Source organism: Cupressus sempervirens, chromosome 1, assembly GCF_028749045.1.
Source record: "Cupressus sempervirens isolate cs-2001-9-10 chromosome 1, ASM2874904v1, whole genome shotgun sequence".
Taxonomy (NCBI): Eukaryota; Viridiplantae; Streptophyta; class Pinopsida; order Cupressales; family Cupressaceae; genus Cupressus; species Cupressus sempervirens.
The window spans coordinates 525879273-525897418 of record NC_143118.1 but is presented as its reverse complement, the minus strand read 5'-3'; the positions used below and the strand labels follow the sequence as shown (position 1 = coordinate 525897418).

Here is an 18146-nt window from a genome sequence, read left to right as displayed (position 1 = left end):
AGACATACTCACCAAACCCTTGGTAAAAAGGAAGTTTGTTTTGTTTCGAGACAAACTTGGAGTGGTGGTGAATACCTTCCTCACTAAGGAGTGTTGATAATTGTAGCTCATAAAGATAAGTTAGAAGTAGAGTTCAATAGGACTCTACTTTATCCACCTAACTAATTAAAGTAGTTACCTAAGAAGAAGAGTACAAGTAGGACTCTACTTTATGGAAATACACTTCAAGCAGTACTCTACTTTTCCCAACTGCTATTATAAAAGGAAGCTAAGGGTTAAACAAAAAAAAATCTTTCTCAAGAAGGAGATTGAACGAGAGAGGGAGAAAATCAGAGACGAGATTTCTGACTTTCAGCAAGGCAAAATGAAGAAAGTTTACAACAGTTAACAGCAAAGGAAAAGGTAGCAATACCAAGTATATTAAAGGTTTTCCATTTTGTTTGTAACTTGTTTCAGAGCCATTTTCCCATGCACTGGGAGGTCTTGTAAGTTCTGAAGTTATTGTGAATGATCAACTGATTGAACAGCATATGTACATGAATGTGTTTTGCTTTTCTAAGTTTTCCGCTACTTTATTTCATTAAAAAAATCTAGTAATGTAAATATAGATCTGATCTATTTACCTAGATACTAGATTTTAGAAACTAACACCTTTATGCCTAACTTGATTGGGTCAATGCCTGAGACCTCTATCCCCGTATAACCGTATACCTTCATTTTAATATATGCCAAGGTTCTAGGTGATCAATGGTGATCTTGTGCAATCCTACTTTGCATGTGTAATGTATTTAGCCCTTACTTATTCATTGGTCATAATCTGTTCCTCTTTGCCTTGGTTATATGGGATGCCACCAGTACTTTTTACTTTTCTTTAATAATCACTTACCCCTCTTTGACCATTGCTTCTATCTGTACAGTGTTCTGCACATGGTGAGCTTGCCTGGAGTGCTTAGGTACAATTTGTTCAATGTGTGTTTAACCGATGCCTTGCCATGTTAGATCTTTGTTCTTCCTCCATTCCTTATCATGCAGTTTTACCTCTCATTATTTAGTCAACTCTCCACATTTGATTGGACCACCTTGTTTCCTTGTTTGCATTCAATGTATTATCAGTGGGTGAGTGAAATGCTCAATGCCCCCTTCTTTTCTTCCGACCCTATTCGTATATGTGGAGGGAGGCTCTTGACATGTCATGACCCTTAGAAGGGTCACCATATTTGCTTAGCACCACTTTAACCAGGGTCTACTATTTTAATTTAAATAATTCCCATTCATTATTATTAATATTAATTAATTATTTGATATTATTATTATACCTTGATTATAAGTAGTTAGTAGTTAATTGATATTAAATAGTAAATTGATGCTGTTCCTTCATCTTGATTTATAAGTAATTACTAATCATGGTTTAATCTAGTTTAGCTTCAAACATTAATTAATTGATTAACTAATATCAATATGGTTTATATAATTGATAAAGTTGATTAAACCCATTACATTTTTATCTTAATTGAGGTTTATCAAAGGTCTATACTCCATTTTCCCACACAAAAGGTCTGTGGCTTCTCAGGACATCCCAAGATTAAATGTGTGAATTTTATCTCTGAATTGTGTATGTACTTACAGTGTAGAAGCCCCTATCATGGAAGAACTCAAATAAAGGCAAGAAGCATTTTGAAGTTAAGCACCTCCACTTTTGCAATATTTATTTTCTTAATCTTGGATACTAGGGAGGATTTTTATTCTTTCCAAATAAAATTAGATCCTTTCCTCAATTGCAAAAGCTATTTCTTTTCTCAGCCATGTCTAGCCCCGTGGGGCATTATGCCTTACACTTTAGAGGGAGAAGGCTCTGCCAGCCATAAAATCTTATGGCTGGCTAAGATCCAAGAGTTGTGCAATAGGTGGTTCAGGAACAAATTAGATGACTGTTAAATTAGTATCCCTTTATTGTGTTCATCAGGCATTACATTGGCTTTTGGATGATATTCATTTGCAGCAATCTGATTGAGGATACAGTGATTATTGATGAAAGCACTAGAAAGCTTGCAACAACAGCCATTGGTTAATGGAAGAGGACTGAAGTGCCCAACATTAAAAAAATGAAATTATTGAAATACATTGTTCCAGATCTATTTCCATAACCACCAAATATGAGTGATGGGGAGACTTCTGTTCTAGATACCATGATCAAGTCTGGGCAGTAAACTCCCACACTGAATACAATGAAAAGAGATCCATTTCATAGAATTGCAGTTTGTGTTGCGTAAATTGAGTTATACTCTGGCAATATAGGAAGATATGGAGCAGATGGAAGGTATGACGAAGATGCTTAATGAAATATTGATGCTGAGGCACTATAGGGATTGACAAAATCAAATTGATAGTATTTGATAACTTTCCAAAGAAAAGTTGCATTTTTGCATAACTTCTATCCAAATTAATAACTAGGGCAGAATCAGGAACCTTCAAACAATCATTCATAACTTTTACAAATGAATTAATTAACTAACTCCCTTTGGTGAGATTGAAGAGGAACTAATTACAAGACATTTTCAGCCAAATCCAATCAGTGAAACAAAAGTTATTTCAGTTTTCCTAAGACAGGTAACCCTAGGACAGTTTAGATCTATTTTCACCAAAATGGCCATAACTTCTGCAAATCTTTAGCCCAAATCAAACCCAAATAAAAGGTAACTCATAAACCTTTCCAAAAATATAAGTTTCAAATCTTCATCATTTCAAATGAGATCATACCAACCAAAACATCAGACAAGTTAGAGAAAAATATGATTCAGAAAACTAGAATAAAATACTTGATACCAAGTTTTCTTCCATTCAAATTCTTCTTCAAACTCCTTCCTCCCCCTCTTACAAATTCGGGTTTGAGAACCATTTTTATATAATTTTAATTCATATTCAACCACCAAACCAATCTACAACTACCCATAAATAACTTTTAACTTTTTAAAATGTGATCATTAAGTTGCAAAAGTTGTCATGACAATTTTGACAACTTTTGAACAACTTTTACAATTGTTTTACTCAGATGACTCAAAACCATCCCTAAACCTTTCAAATATCATAATAATAACCTCTAGACTCAAATTACATAAATTCCACTTCAATTGGATACATTTAAGTGGTTTGACCATATATCAGACCTTATAGATCACTATGAATTCTATGGCTTTACAAAATTATTTTACTTGATTGAAATAAATTTCTAAATAATCCCAAAAGATCTTATTAAAACATTTAAGAATTTAGTGACCCTCTTGGATCCTTGGGTGCAATTTGGATGCACCGCACCAAATACAAAGGCTATTAAAAGTTATGTCTGGTATTACGGTCAAGCACAACCTCAAAACTGAACCCCTCAGCACAAAGTTGTGAATAGATGCTGCTGAACTGGACTAGACGGTTAAGGATGAAGAAGGGGCTTCAGTAGAATATTGCTATCATTGGTATTGGAAGAAGATGAAACCATTGCTTCTGACAGAAAGGAAACTATTAGTGCATACAGCATGGAAGGACAAAATGAGCAGAAGTGAACATTACTATGGACCATCTCATCTGTAGGCATAATTCATAGCTTGTTGGTCCATAGAGTTTGATATGACCTGTTTACTGAATATGTGGGTTCGGAGGCATAGGTATAATCTAGTCTTTTGATCAATTCTTAGACTAGGTTTATTAGAAGCAACCTGTACAATCTATGAAACTAATTTTTTGGCAGGTGTAGTTTACAATTCCTCAGATGCCTGCTTCATCAATATTTGATAGACCTCCCAAAACAACAATGAGATCTCGTCGTCTAATATTCATCAGTGAAGTTTGTAGCTGATTGATTTTCTTTAGAGAATCACAGTAACCAAGCATTTAAGTAAGCCTTATATAAAGTGAGTGAGGCGAAATAATTTGTACGGTGCATATATGTTGATGTACAATGATACAATACCACTGATTTCTATATACATGTGTGTGTGTGTGTGTGTAAAGTTTCTTTTGTATATCCTAAGCTTTGCGTACCTGTTTGACAGCATATATATAAAAATCGGAATCAGAACATGCATGTCAGGTAATTTTCTAAATTGGTACACATCTAGATTTGCACCAATGACTGATTTCAATGCCCATTGAAGGATTAAATAAATATTTATTCGTCTTCACAACCTTAAACAGAAACAGGGAGATTAAAAGTTTTCCTCACCTCACTATAACCTCCAGCATAATGAACGTTGGACTGCAAGTCGCCGACGTCCATGCCATCCATTGAACCTGAAATAAGAAGCTGGAGGGAGATTGCACCAGTCAGACAGTAATCATAGGATAATGTATTCTACATGTGGTATGTACCTTATAATGGAAGTTATACACAAACCATTTTCTTTTTGACTAACCAAATATAATGCATAAAGTTAGCTAGTAAAATTTGACACCATGAAATTGATAGCATCTTTGCTTTACTTTATGCATGCCAACAGTTATGAAGGATAAAGTGTGAAATGATGCATGGTTAATTGCCACAATGGACATTTGCACCAGTTTGCACTCTTGTCTTTACCAAGCACTTAAGCCTGCATAACTTCTGAAGTACAAAATTATACCAATGAGTAGTAAAATATTGCACACATTTGGAAGATAATTTTTTTTAATTCCCACAGCCCACTCCAGTCTGGTACAGTCAAAGATGATGATTCACTTATGCATATTGCAACTAGAAGGATTGGAAAATGACCGTCCTAAATAATGGTGTCATTCCACTAAAGCTCAAAGAAATCTTATAAAGTCTAATATTTGTCATCTAACCAAACAACTGTGACATCGTTCAATAAAGCATTGAAAACATAATTTTCTTAAAATTTTAAAAGATCATATTGTTACAAATGAGCAATCATCAAATTGAGATGCCATATCAAAGTAATTTGGAAAAAGAAAAAAAAACATGAAGCTCATAACAACAAAATCTTCTACACAAATTCAGTTACCTGAAGTTCATGTTCATTAAACATGCTTATCCAATCAGATTGTATAAGCTGTTTGAATCCTCGCAGAAAATAAGAACTTTGATTGCGAATCTGTGATAGAGCAGCACAAAATAATTTGAGCAAGCAGATCCACCTTCTCCATGTGAAAACTTATACTTCAGATTAACTATAACCCACAATATTTACTGAATCACTATATCAGATAAAAGGCTGTTGACATTGATAAACAAAACAAACTGAATAACTCAAAACAAGATATTTACTTGATTATTCAGACGATGGTTTGCAACAAGATGAATAAACATTATCACATTTGCATTAATCACTTGAATATCCTTGCCACCAGGTAAAAGCTCCTCTTCCTTCTGCTCACCAAACTCATTATCTTCGCTTACAAAATAGAGTCCCAGTTGTGAAACATCACCTTCATAATGCTGCAGCAAAAGCAATATATACAAATCATTCATGATACGTTAAAGCAATTCTAACCAACCAGATCATTCCCTCAAACCAATCTTTATTTCCCTGTTCTTCCCTTCCCATTTAAGTGTGTAAGAAAGAAAGAGGGAATGGCAATAGAAAAACCAGATATGGTTCACAAAATTCTACCACCTGTAATTTTACATCCTTTCTGAATTCTGATACTAACGCATTGCTTGCATGATAGATTATTTATCTGACTCAAAATATTATATTAATCATCTTTAATAGGGTTGCATCAATATGTTATCTTACTTACATCCTCGAGGATTCTAATTGACACTCCAAAAAATATTAAAAAGCTTTCAGATGAAAGCAATCTGGTCAAATACAATATTAACATGTTAATCTCAAACTATTTAATAACAATATTTGAGCAAAGGTTTCTAGCTTCAGTTCAGATAAGATCATTTGACAAACTAGTGGAGTGTGATTTCCTATGTGCTCGCATGGAGGAGGCTATTGCAAAATGGAAGAATGAATTTCAAGTCAAGAGGAAAAGGTATAAAAAGATATTTGTAGTTAAAATTGTTACTTTTCTCTAGATATATTGCTCTAGTTTTTCTTTTTGACTCCTTTTCATTATGTAAAAAAAGGGGAGAGTTTTTGGTTGAAACAAAAAGATAGCATCTACTCTGGGGAGTGTTACTCTATGCTTGGAGGTTTTGGCAAGACAATTTTTCTTATCTTTTTATTTTTGAATTTCCGCCATCAAATTAAAAGGAGGAATCTGTTAGACTAGGCTTCTTGGTGGTGGCATTAGTTATCATTGATGTCAAAACCTTCATACCAACACTTTGGTGATATTGGTTGGTTGTTTACAGGTTTTGGAGTTTTGATGTATTTAGTAAACTTTCAGTGTCAGTAGCGAGACAAATCTTTTTGCCTACATACAAGAATTTTCATTAAACAAACATCTCATACTTCTTAGTACATCTAGATCCACATATCTGGTTCTATTTATGGCTCATGTATCACTAGACCTACTTATCCTTGTTGGTCCTACACTTGTGAAGTGCTCATGCAGATATCTTTGATGTTTGAGCTATTGTTCAGTTCATTAGTTGTGTTAGCCACAATGTGTTGTGGTGCTTCGATTTCATTAGTGGTATCGATACTTTGGGTTTTCATCTTTTGGTCTTGGGTGTGGCATTCCAGCTGTTCTGACAATATGCGGTAAACATTTTAATATCTTAAGCATGTCCTATTGATCATAATGAAGCTTGTAGGTAAAACTTATATATATCTTTGGGTCCAGCAATTGTAATTAATGTTAATTCCTTGTAACTTTAACAAGACAAGTGTTCTGATTTTCAGATCACTCTAATCTGGATGCATGAGTTCCCTTAAGTATTGGTCACTACTCACTAGAACATATTGTCCCCTCTAGACAGATCAGCATCATCCTTGTGGCTTTTATAAGCCTTCTTATTTACTAGTGTGGCTAGATTGTTACTAACCATTAGTAACTCTTGGAATGGGCACCAATCTTGAGGAAACAATCATGTTTTGAAGTAGGCCGACCTAGAGAGGGACAATGGACATGTCCATTCAATGAACATGCCCCTTGAGTTAGGTATAAGGGAGGGATAGATTGTAGATTAGAAGACACACCGAAATCCATAAGTCTGCTCTTCTAGCAATCTGCCCAAATAGTATCCTCTATAGGAGTGTAAACATTTGCAGAAGATCCATGACCTTAACATGGTATAAGAGCCAACTGCAAATGTAAGAAATCCCTACCTAATATATGAGGATTTTATTAACTATTGAATGGAGTCAATGAACAGAAGATAGTAGGACCAATGAGATCCAAAGGAATACAATTTTATGAGCCTCTTGGCCACTAAGAGAATTTGCATATAATACGTTTTTGAAATCCTTCTGTGAACTGCATTCGCTGATAGTTCTTCCCCTACTTCACCATCTCTGGTTGGTGTAATGGGAAATTTATATTGAAGTGATTGGAGCTAATCACTAGTCTAAACAGCGAATATCATTTCTGACAACTACGCATTGCTTGATACATTTTGTTCGCTGGAAATGGGAAATGTACAAAGACAATCTAATATTTACTATTACTAAAGAATAGTCGCTATCCTTTGAAGAGTTTTTGGTACACTTTGGTCTATTTTTTACATCAAAGCAGTGAATATGAGTGGACAATTATAGAAGATGACATAAACAAATAGAATAAACCCCTCCAACAAGTAGGACACAATCCAATTAGAAAAATCTTTAGGTCATGATGACGATCATGAAAATAGTTATTAAATAAGAGACCATCGGAGATGGTTATGATTAGAAATGGTTATGTGCTTGCCAGTCTAGACAAATGATTCTTGAATTCACATCTGCGTGTATAGAAGGCCACCGTTAGAGGATATGAATAGCCATGCCTTTCGCAAGGAAGGAGTGTTGGGATATGAAAACATGGAATATGCAGTGATTATCTACCAAATTTAATCAACACTTCTATACTCCTGCTCTAACACATAAAATGAAAACAGAGAACAAGAGATGACTCATATTAACTTGTCCTACAACGATTTTATCAAGGGTGGCGATTATATTGAGGAAGAGCCAGTTCGTGATGTGGTTGAAGAATCGACTGCAACATCAGACATCAAGCTAGAGCAATCCACAGACTTGAGCGATTATAAATCTCTCATTCAGGTGACAATAGCACTTGCGATTGCGGGCGCAAGCTTCCCTGTGAAAATTTGGTGTGGCTTGGGCAGGGCTTAATGCACCACAAGTCAAATATGACAAACAATGCACAAAAGGAAGAAATATGAACAAAGAATTAAATAGTATTGGCGAAAACATAAGGAAATGATATTTTTTTAATCTAAGGCAAATGCAAAGTCATCATTTGGAGGCCCACGTAGATGGGACCCCACACAAGAGGAATGTATCACATCAACTATTAAATAATAGGGAGAAGAGTGCAAAGATTAAAAGGAAAGAATTATGCCACGTAGGAAAGAGATAAGCCTATGTTCATTCAAGTCATGTTGGAATGAACATGTGTTTGAATATTCTGCCATTAGAGGAATAAGGAAGCGATTGAAAATGGATTAAGTTACTGCCTAAACACAATCGACAAATCTGCACATTGACATTGGCAGACATACCCTAGAAATAAGTTGGGTGCAGGAACATTACAAATGTCGGGTGACTTTCTCGAGCGCACACAATAGAAGGGATTAGAGTGGGATGTGACCAAGTCTTTGGATGCCTAAGTTATCACACTTACATCGCAACCTCTGAATAATAAAAGGGTGGTAAGACAGACAAGGAGTATCGAGCCTCTTAGCATGGCAGCATTTTCTTCTTCAAGGACTATACATGGGAGTTCTTCAAAGAAGCAAACCATTCAATAAGCAAATGATATCATCATCATTGTCAGAGAGTTTTTGTGAAACAATATGACCTAACAGGAATTTGAAGCAATCTCCAAGGATAGTTGCATGCAATCAAAATAGTTGGTCACGTGTAGTGCTCATCAAATTAGATATATTTGTGCAATCCTTTGCAGAACCAAATATCAGAACTACAAAGGAGAGAATGCAAACTATTATTCAGGAGGCAGTTCTGAATGCACTAAGAAAATCACAGAGATAACACAAATTTGCAGGAAGAATCAGATATTAAATGCTTAATAAATACTATGTTGTTATGATCAAAATTGTCTATACAAATTAGAATATCAGATACTATCGGCAGTTGGCCTTCAAAAAATAGCCATCAGTGTTATGAGTTGTGCAAATTCTATGGTATTGACCAGAAATGAAGGTTGTGACCTCTAGATGGGAGATACATTTGAGAAGGCTTTATCAGGTCAAGAATATTAAAGGAGGATACATCAGGCTGCTGGAGACTATAGTCAAGCACAAAATTCATTGTAATATTTGGTGAATATTGTTGATATTCTAGGAGGCAAATACTCATGATATCATATGCGATATCAAAACATTTTACTCAAGGCATTTTTGATCTTCCCTCAAGTCCAAGAGGGAGTGTTAATGATTGTGGACTTAGAAAAGATGCATTCTATATAACCTTATGACTATTCAGATTATTAGTATTGGTTCTCTTAGAAAGGAGGGAATAAAGTGACATCCTGCTGTGACACTAAGATCATGGATATTAGCATGGTATACCTTCCTGACAAAAGGAGAAGCTAAATGATCTGCAATGGTGAAACTGGACTCAGAAGGAGTGGACCATGCTTTATTGATTCTCGAGTAATAAAGAATTTGTAGCAGAGAATCATAAGTATCATCTTATAAGAAGGTTATATGTCAGAGAGAGTACCTAGAAGATCAAGTTGACTCCCCAAGATCTAGGTTATACAAACTCAGACTTAGTGTACCATGTCAAGATGGTGTACAAAAGCTTTCATTAAGGTTATGATGGAAAGATAGGTATCTATTGTACTTGAACTCTTCTTTTACCTTATGTCTATAATATCTTTCATTTATAAGAAGAGTATATGCCTTGATTTTGTTTTCTAAAGAATGTTCTTGTAGGAAAGAATTTTGGATTTAGAGGGAGTCTGACATCTCATCAAGGCAACCTTGAATAAGGAGCTTGGAAGATTTGATATCCAGTAGGAGTCTAGAAAATCTAAAGTGAGCAACCATCTAATGGGCCTACCTTTATAAACATCATGGTGTGGAAGCATTTCTTAGCAAACAGTCTTACAGCATCAATTTGCAGTAATATAAAACAATCTTCCAGCACGAATTTGCAGTGATAGCAAATGATCTTATGGTGTTTTAAAGCAGTAGAGGACTATTGGCAAATCTTGAATAGATACAAGATTGTGTTGTGAAAGAGACATTTTGATGTCTATGAATCACAACTTGGATAAAGAGAGAATTTAATTATTCTCTAGACTTTATCCTTAAGTACTGGAAATTAGAGAGTAGGTATTCTTATCAAACCTCTCTGAGAGTGATCATCTCAGGAAAGATCTAGGTATGATTGAATTGTTTTGTATTCTTATGATAATTTATATTATTGTAAGGATATTGACTGTTTTGGGGCATCACCATTTGTGTTTGTTATTTAAGAGGTGACGATCTCTAAAATAATGAACACTTATATAAAGACATTATAAGAGGTGACAATCTTTGAGATAATGTTCTGACCAGTAGAGAACTACCAATAGATTTGGATGAATTTAAGATCATGTTGTGATGGAGGCATTTTTATGCATTTGAATCACAACTTGGATAAAGGAAGAATTTAATTATTCTCCGGATTTTATCCAATGTACTGGCAAATCTTAATTTAGGATCATGTTGTGTGCCTATGAGTCACAACTTGGATAAAGGAAGAATTTAATTATTCTCCGGATTTTATCTTGTGTAAGGCATTCTAGTAATGGATTGCTAGTAGAATCTAGATCTTGGACGAAATCAATATCATGTTGTGACAGTGACATTTCTAAAACTCCAAACGTCACAACTTGGGTAAAGCGAGAATTTAATTATTCTCTAGTCTTTATCCTGAGTATTGCATTCTATGCAATACTGTTATCACAAGCTTAGGTAATACTTCATATCACAAACCTTGTCGAACACCCTATGTTACAAGCCTAGGTGCTTTGATAGTTTGTATTACGAACAATGCTTAGTGATTTGATCACAAGCTCTGGTGATAACTCATATTACAAGATTTATAATATGATGTGTTTTCAAGTATCATTTGTATAATGATACATCATGCTTGAAATTTAGAAAGGTATAGTGTGTATATCTATGCTTAGTCATCTCTATTGATGTTGCTAACCATGTTTCTATCACTTATCTTATCAAGTTAAGAGGGGGTGTTAATTACTTGTAACTTTGACAAGACAAGTGTTCTGATTTTCAGATCACTCTGATCTAGATGCATGAGTTCCCTTAAGTATTGGTCACTAGAACATATTGTCCAGATCGACATCTTCCTTGTGGCTTTTATAAGCCTTCTTATTTACTAGTGTGGTTAGTTAGTTACTAACCATTAGTAGCTCTTGGAATGGCCACCAATCTTGAGGAAACAATCATGTTTTCAAGTAGGAAGACTCCATTCAATCAACATGCCCCTTGAGTTAGGTATAAGAGAGGGCTAGATTGCAGATTAGAAGACACACCGAAATCCATAAGTCTGCTCTTCTAGTAATCTGCCCAAATAGGATCCTCTATAGGAGTGTAAAGATTTGTAGAAGATCCATGACCTTAACAATTAAATGCAATAATTGTTACATAGGTGATATCACATATTTTCTTGTGTGAAGTTAGCATATGTATACATGGATACTGATATAAATAAAGAACCTTTCAGTATCCAAGTGTAAGTGTGAAAGTTGGTGAATGTGAAGGTGAACTGTGAAGACTAAAGTTGCATATTCTATGCAGAATTGTGGTAGTTGGTTCAAGGAAGAGAAAACATCAGTTGACTATTGAAGAGTTTCAATAACTACACTCTATAGTTCTTTCTAATTTCATTTCTCATATACTAGCTTAAAGCCTATTTAGTATTGGCAGTGAGCACTTTTGTATTTTTGCGACATAGCCACCATGACACTGAAGCATACTAAAAATACTCCTTGTTGCAATGAGTATTTTTGATAATTTTCCTTTGTAAATATCACCTTAACTGGTGTCTCCTTAAGAAATGTTTTCATTTCACAAGAATTAGCTTCTCCATGGTTTTTCCCAAATAGGGTATTCCACGTAAATCTAATTGTTGATTGTATAATTATTTTTGTGCTTTCATATTTGTCTTTGTTGTGGACATTTATTGTGAGTTAACCAATAGATCTTAAGTACTGGTTGATGGTTGTTAAGTATTTACCGATAGCTGAATAGTTCTACTAATTGCGTGGGAATAACTAATTCGCCCACCTTCTTAGTTATTCAACATATGGTAGTTCTTGTGTTTTTAAGGAACTTATCCTTCATCTCATCCCAATTATTAATAATATTCCTACCTAGACTCATTAACTATCTTAGTGCAAACTCTTTTAATGAGGTAAGGTAAGAGACAACTTGATCATATGAGCATCAATAGGGTAGTCATAGTACAAAAGATTTCAAACTCAAAGAAATAAATGTTTTGAGCCTTATGTCACTGAGCCACAGAATTTGGGAAGGATTGAGGTAAGATTTTAAGCTAGTTAGATTTTCAACTTCATTTTGATTGGCGATGGCAAATAGAAAAGGGGAATGATTAGGTGGATTTCAAAAAGTCATTCTTGCTTGGTAAACTATGAGGGCAAATAGATTACCAAGAAGTGGCAAGAGGTTCTAGATCTTTATGAGCTACTAACATGGGCAATTGCAATAACAAAAGGATTTATTGCTTCCTCTAGTAGATCTTATGTTTCGGCTAGTTGATGGTTGGGGTTGAGATCATTAGGAAGAAATCTCACATAAGCATCTCTTCTTTTGGATCTATGCATATTTCTTTGAACTCAATCCTACCATACCAACATTGGAGATGGTGAAACAATAATGATTCATAACTAGCTATGAACAATGCTTTTCTGAAAACACAACTTCTCTTTGCTATTGAATATTGAGACTTATGGCTCCCAAGAACTTCAAAGTCTAACACCATCCTCAATGACACCAAAAATGTTGGTTCCTAACAATGGGAGACAATTGAGCATGACATCTCAACTCAAAGACATGCCCTAACTGGGTAACTACCAAATTCCATTCTCAAGAATCATTTACTTATCAACCTAGGGATGTTTAACTTGAAATGGAACAACACAATATGCACATTAAGAATCTTCCAGAGCCATACTATTCTAACTTCAAACAAGAGAAATATTAAATAATTCAATCATTGATCTTGGTTGTGGTGTTTTCTAGTAATTGTGAAAATTGTTCCTAGTAATCTGGAAACACTGTTACTAAGTGTCATAGTTATAATCAATCTTTTTTTATCCAAAAAAGTGTTGTGATTGTCTTGGTATATGAAGGAGATTTAAAACGAAACAAACACGACTAATAAGCCTAAAATAGAAGTAAACCTACATGTACAGAGTTAAAAATTGTTGATGGACTCGGAGTAGCTAGTGGATATCTAGAAGGCACATATGTTATACTTAAGATCTTACTAACCTACCGAAGGAATTCATTCTTATGGCATGTCCAATGAAGGAAAGAAATGACAAGTTAGCATTCATTTAATTGACTTATGGGTTTACTTTCTACATTTGAGATTGCAAAAGTTGAAATGGAAAAGAGAGAGATTTCTTTCAAAGTAGTTGATCAAGTTGAACCTAAGATATACAAGATGTCGGAGGAAGCTGAAGCATATATTTCAAGAGGATCAAGCAAACTGCTGGAAAATACAAAGATAAGTTACCTTATTAGGTTCTTTATTTGTGAAAGAATAGGACAGTCCACTAATGACTGAAAGTCTAAGGAATATTGTAGTGGTTTAGAAGATGATGATAGTAAAAATAGTTAAAAGAAAGGTGATTTCAAGAAAAGATCAAATTTCAAAAGGAAGAATAAAAAGAGCCTACATTTCATGGAGAAACACTTTTCTGAAGTTGAAGATAATAACGAAACTATCGAGGAATCTATGTTTTTGGCTGTTTCTCAAAAGAGAGGAAAAGAAAGAGGAGACTACATTACATGCTAATGTTGTTACAAATGCATAGATTACAGATTTTGAATGTTCGAATTATATGACAAGAAACAAAAGAAGATTTATAAAGTTTGAAGAGTACAAAAAAGCAATAAAATTTCGACTAAACTTTGTTGAGTGTTAATAATGTTTACAACCATTTCAATTGATAGTAAATATAGAACTAATAAAGTTTATTATATTGAAATTTTGAACCAAACTTTGTTGTGTTAATCAAATGTGTAAGAAAGGGTATGAAGTTATGCTCAAAAGTGACAATTGTATTATCAAAAGGAAACAAAATGGTAAAAGGGTTGCATAAGGTTTTATGACTGCTAGGAATATCTAGTATATTGAAGATAAATTTGAGAATTTGTGTATTTGTGTATTCTAACTCAACTCAGTGGAAGATGGGGAGATGAAGTTTCTGCAGATATCAAACAATACAAAGTTGATTTTGCATTACTAAAGAATAGTGAAGAAAGAAAGGATGAATCAGAAAAAAAGAAACAAAGGCGAAGAGGATTTTGATAGACTGGAAGTAGGAAGAAGACAAAAAGGATTTGGTAGACCAGAAACAGGTGAAAGATAAAAAATCAATTTGGTAGACAAGAAGCAAGTGGCAGACAAAAAGGAAACGATAAACCACAAGTAGATGAAAGAAAATATGAATTTGGTAGATTAGATGCAGACAAAGGGCATAAAGGGGGTAAAGAATTGATGACCTCATCCTATTCATTCCAAGTATTCATCTTTCAATAGAGCTTATTTTTCTTGCAATAAAGTAGGGCACAAAACTAATTAGTGTAGAAGTCAGAAAATGAATTACGCTTATAGTAGAAGCTGTTATCATTGCAATAAGTTTAGACATAAGGCAGTCCATTGCAATAATAGAGTGAATTTGAATTGAAATTTTACAAACTCTATTAGAGTGAATGCGAATAAAAATATTAAGGACTTCAATAGATATTGTTATGGTTGTAATAGATATGGATATAGAGTGGTTGAGTGCAATATAAATATCAATGTCATGAAAAATGAAACTGCAAAAAATGAAAAAAGATGGTCTGGTTTGTTGTAAATGAAACATGACATGATATATCGTAAGATTCTACCAAAATCATGGGTAAACAAGATGATTGTTTGATGATCACAAAAGATTGAGAAGAAGAGAACAAGATTTATTTGATGAAGAGCACAAAAAATGCGTCTTACAATGGTTCAACATCTAGAATCCTCCTTTGTTTAATGATTCCGACAGCAAGCTCTAATAGGGAGTTTTCCTATGAATATGTTTCTTCCCTCAAGGCTACATGTCGAGTATCTTCTCAACATGACAGTAAGACATGAAGGAACTTTTGGTGGTAAGTGGACCTGAAAGATGCCTATAAGGTTATGTAAATAGTGTATTAGTTGTTTGGTCATGTCAAAGATTGTTCATACTAAGTTGTGTTTAACTGTGGATCGGTTACCCCAGTACTGGGGTACGTTGGGGTGGTGGGGCGTCGGAATGAGTTTCCGGGATGGGGGAAAATGGGCCTCATTTTTGGGACGGCGGGGAGACGGCCTTGGGACGGTGGCAAGGGGAGGAGGAGTGTTGTATAGTATACATATAGAACTTGAAATGATGTTTCAATAGAACATACCAAATTAAAATACTTGAATATAGCCAAATTGCAACATGAACTAGAACCATTGAACATTCAACATAGTAACATATTACATACCCAATAGTAACATTCAAAAAACAAAAGTCAAATAGAAATCCAAGTCCCCATACTAGCAGCAGCATGGTTGCGGAATGGCGGAGGTGGGCATACTTGGGTACGTGAGTACCCGGTGCGAGGACGTCATGGGGACGGGTACTTCGAGGTTTAGGAGGGGGGTGCGAGTCCCCGTGTAACACTAAAATTTTATGAATTTGAGTTGTATGAATAACAACGTTGTTGACTGTGGAAGATTATTTTGATAAGTTGAAGGATAGCATGAGTCTGTAGAACTGATTTCCTTCCATGGAAATTTAATCTATTTAAGGAGGATGTTGTCTTCTATGTTGATAAGAATTTCTTCTACATAGAAGACATAGTGTCTAAAATTGTTTGGGCAATTGTGTTATCATGTGAGACTATTGGGGGACAAATGTATGAACATTATTGAGAGTCCACTAGTGCTCTAGCACTGAAATTGTGCATTAGTGTATGTCAATGAAGGGAAAGGTTAAAATAAGGGCAAGAGAATGAGAAAAATGTTCAGAAAGTTTTCATCCTCGAGTGATCAAGAAATTAAAATCAGAAGAATGGATATGAAGAGCTGCTTTACTTCAATGATTGTTTCAAATGACAATAAAAATGAAGAACAAGAAGGCGTTGATGAACAAAAGGAAATTGTAGAAGTTAATGCTCAGGCTACTACTGGTAATAAGGAGCAAGCTGTTTCTCCCATCTCTTCGGACAAAGTTTATTTGTCAATTGAAAAGATTCCTACTATATTGAATCAGTAAGGTAGATTGAAGATTGTTCGAGATGACATAATATCATCTCCAAGAGAAGCTTGGGTTGTTGCCCTTCTAGCATATAGTCCATTAGAGTTGTGCATCTTTCTTAGTGGTTGCTTGTCATCGGTGACAAAGATGAAGATTGTTAGAAATATATGCTTGGTTGTATGTTGTCATCAATATCAAACACTCTAGTTTAGTAGTGTTTTCTTAAACATTGTGGCCTGAATGTATTTGTTGTTGACATCTTCAAATATATCTTTGGTCCGTAAGAAGAGTTTTGGTTTGAAAAGTGAGATCGTGCATTGGACATGTTAGTGCTTCTAAACTTTAATAACAATAGAAGACAAGCATGTATTCAATGCTACATAATAGTGGAAGACATGTATTCAAAACATTGAAGACTATGTGAATGATGTTTATCAGTATTTTAAAGTTGTTAAGCCTAGAAGTCATTGATTTTGTCTGGATGTTAGTGCTTCAACGAAAAGGTTTTGTACTTAAAGATGACAACTGTTCAGTTCAGTTTTCAGAACGTTTCTACTATGAAAATCATACAGATGCATATGTAATTGTGAATTGAATTATATTCAAGCTTTGGTCTTGGTTGCAGTGTTTTCTAGTGATCCAAAAAACAATTTTTGGTGTCCTAAAAACAATGTTACCAAGAGTGGCAGATCTGATCAGTTGTTGCCCTGATACAAAAATGTGTTGTAATAGCTTTTGACATGGTGTGTACATCTCACCATGGCATGTGGAGGTTCGGATATAGTTTACAAGTAATGTGGTTCTTTGAGCGGTGTGTTACTACACATTTGAGATGAATATGAAAGTTGCTCCAGTAATTGTGTATTTGCACTATATGTAGCATGGTACAGGCCCTCTCTCTCTTAGAGTTGATCATGCTTCATATTTTTAGTCAGAGTATTGCATTTAATGTTTTATCTCTTATCTAGATACATTTATGATATATATGACCAATATTTAATGTTTATCTCTTATCTAAATGGGTCTATGCTACGTGTTAGCTATGTTTTGGTCTAAATGCTGCTAACATGAGAACCTTTGTAAGTTTTTGATGACATGTCCAACTTGTAACTCAATCGTAATATGCTTTTGAGTCAAAAAGCCAAAAAGGTGAACTAAAAACCTTTCACAAGAAGTGAGATTCAAATCTGATAGTTCAGCAACAGAGGAGAGCAAAAAATAGAGAACTAGTTTCATATATCTGAGAAGCATTAGGCCATCAATTTGCACATCACTCCCAGTTCATAAATTTAATTTTGTCATCCAAGGTGGCCTCAATAGAAATGCTGGTCTGCCCACTAGCTATGCAAAAAGAGAAATCGATCTGAGCAACAGCTCTACCAGAAGCAGCCCAATTTCAGCATCACTAGCTATGCCAGAAGTGGAGGTAGCAGGTTTAACTTTAGGGTCATAAATTTTAACAAGACTTTTGTAAGCTAGGCCAATCTAACAAACATTAAACATATTAAACTATAGTTTAGCTCCTCTTCTCCAGTTAAGATTGAAACACAGAG

General features: G+C 34.6%; 1 protein-coding gene across 1 annotated transcript in view; it reads right to left on the bottom strand.

The window, feature by feature from the left end:
• The window catches only part of UPL6 (ubiquitin protein ligase 6), a 326331-nt gene that overhangs the window by 59776 nt on the left and 248409 nt on the right, over positions 1–18146 (bottom strand). The window contains exons 20-22 of the mRNA XM_089829692.1: positions 5255–5425; positions 4992–5081; positions 4214–4294 (exon numbers count right to left, since the gene is read on the bottom strand). Of these exons, the coding sequence (XP_089685818.1) occupies positions 4214–4294; positions 4992–5081; positions 5255–5425 (342 nt within the window). The remainder of the gene's footprint in view (positions 1–4213; positions 4295–4991; positions 5082–5254; positions 5426–18146) is intronic.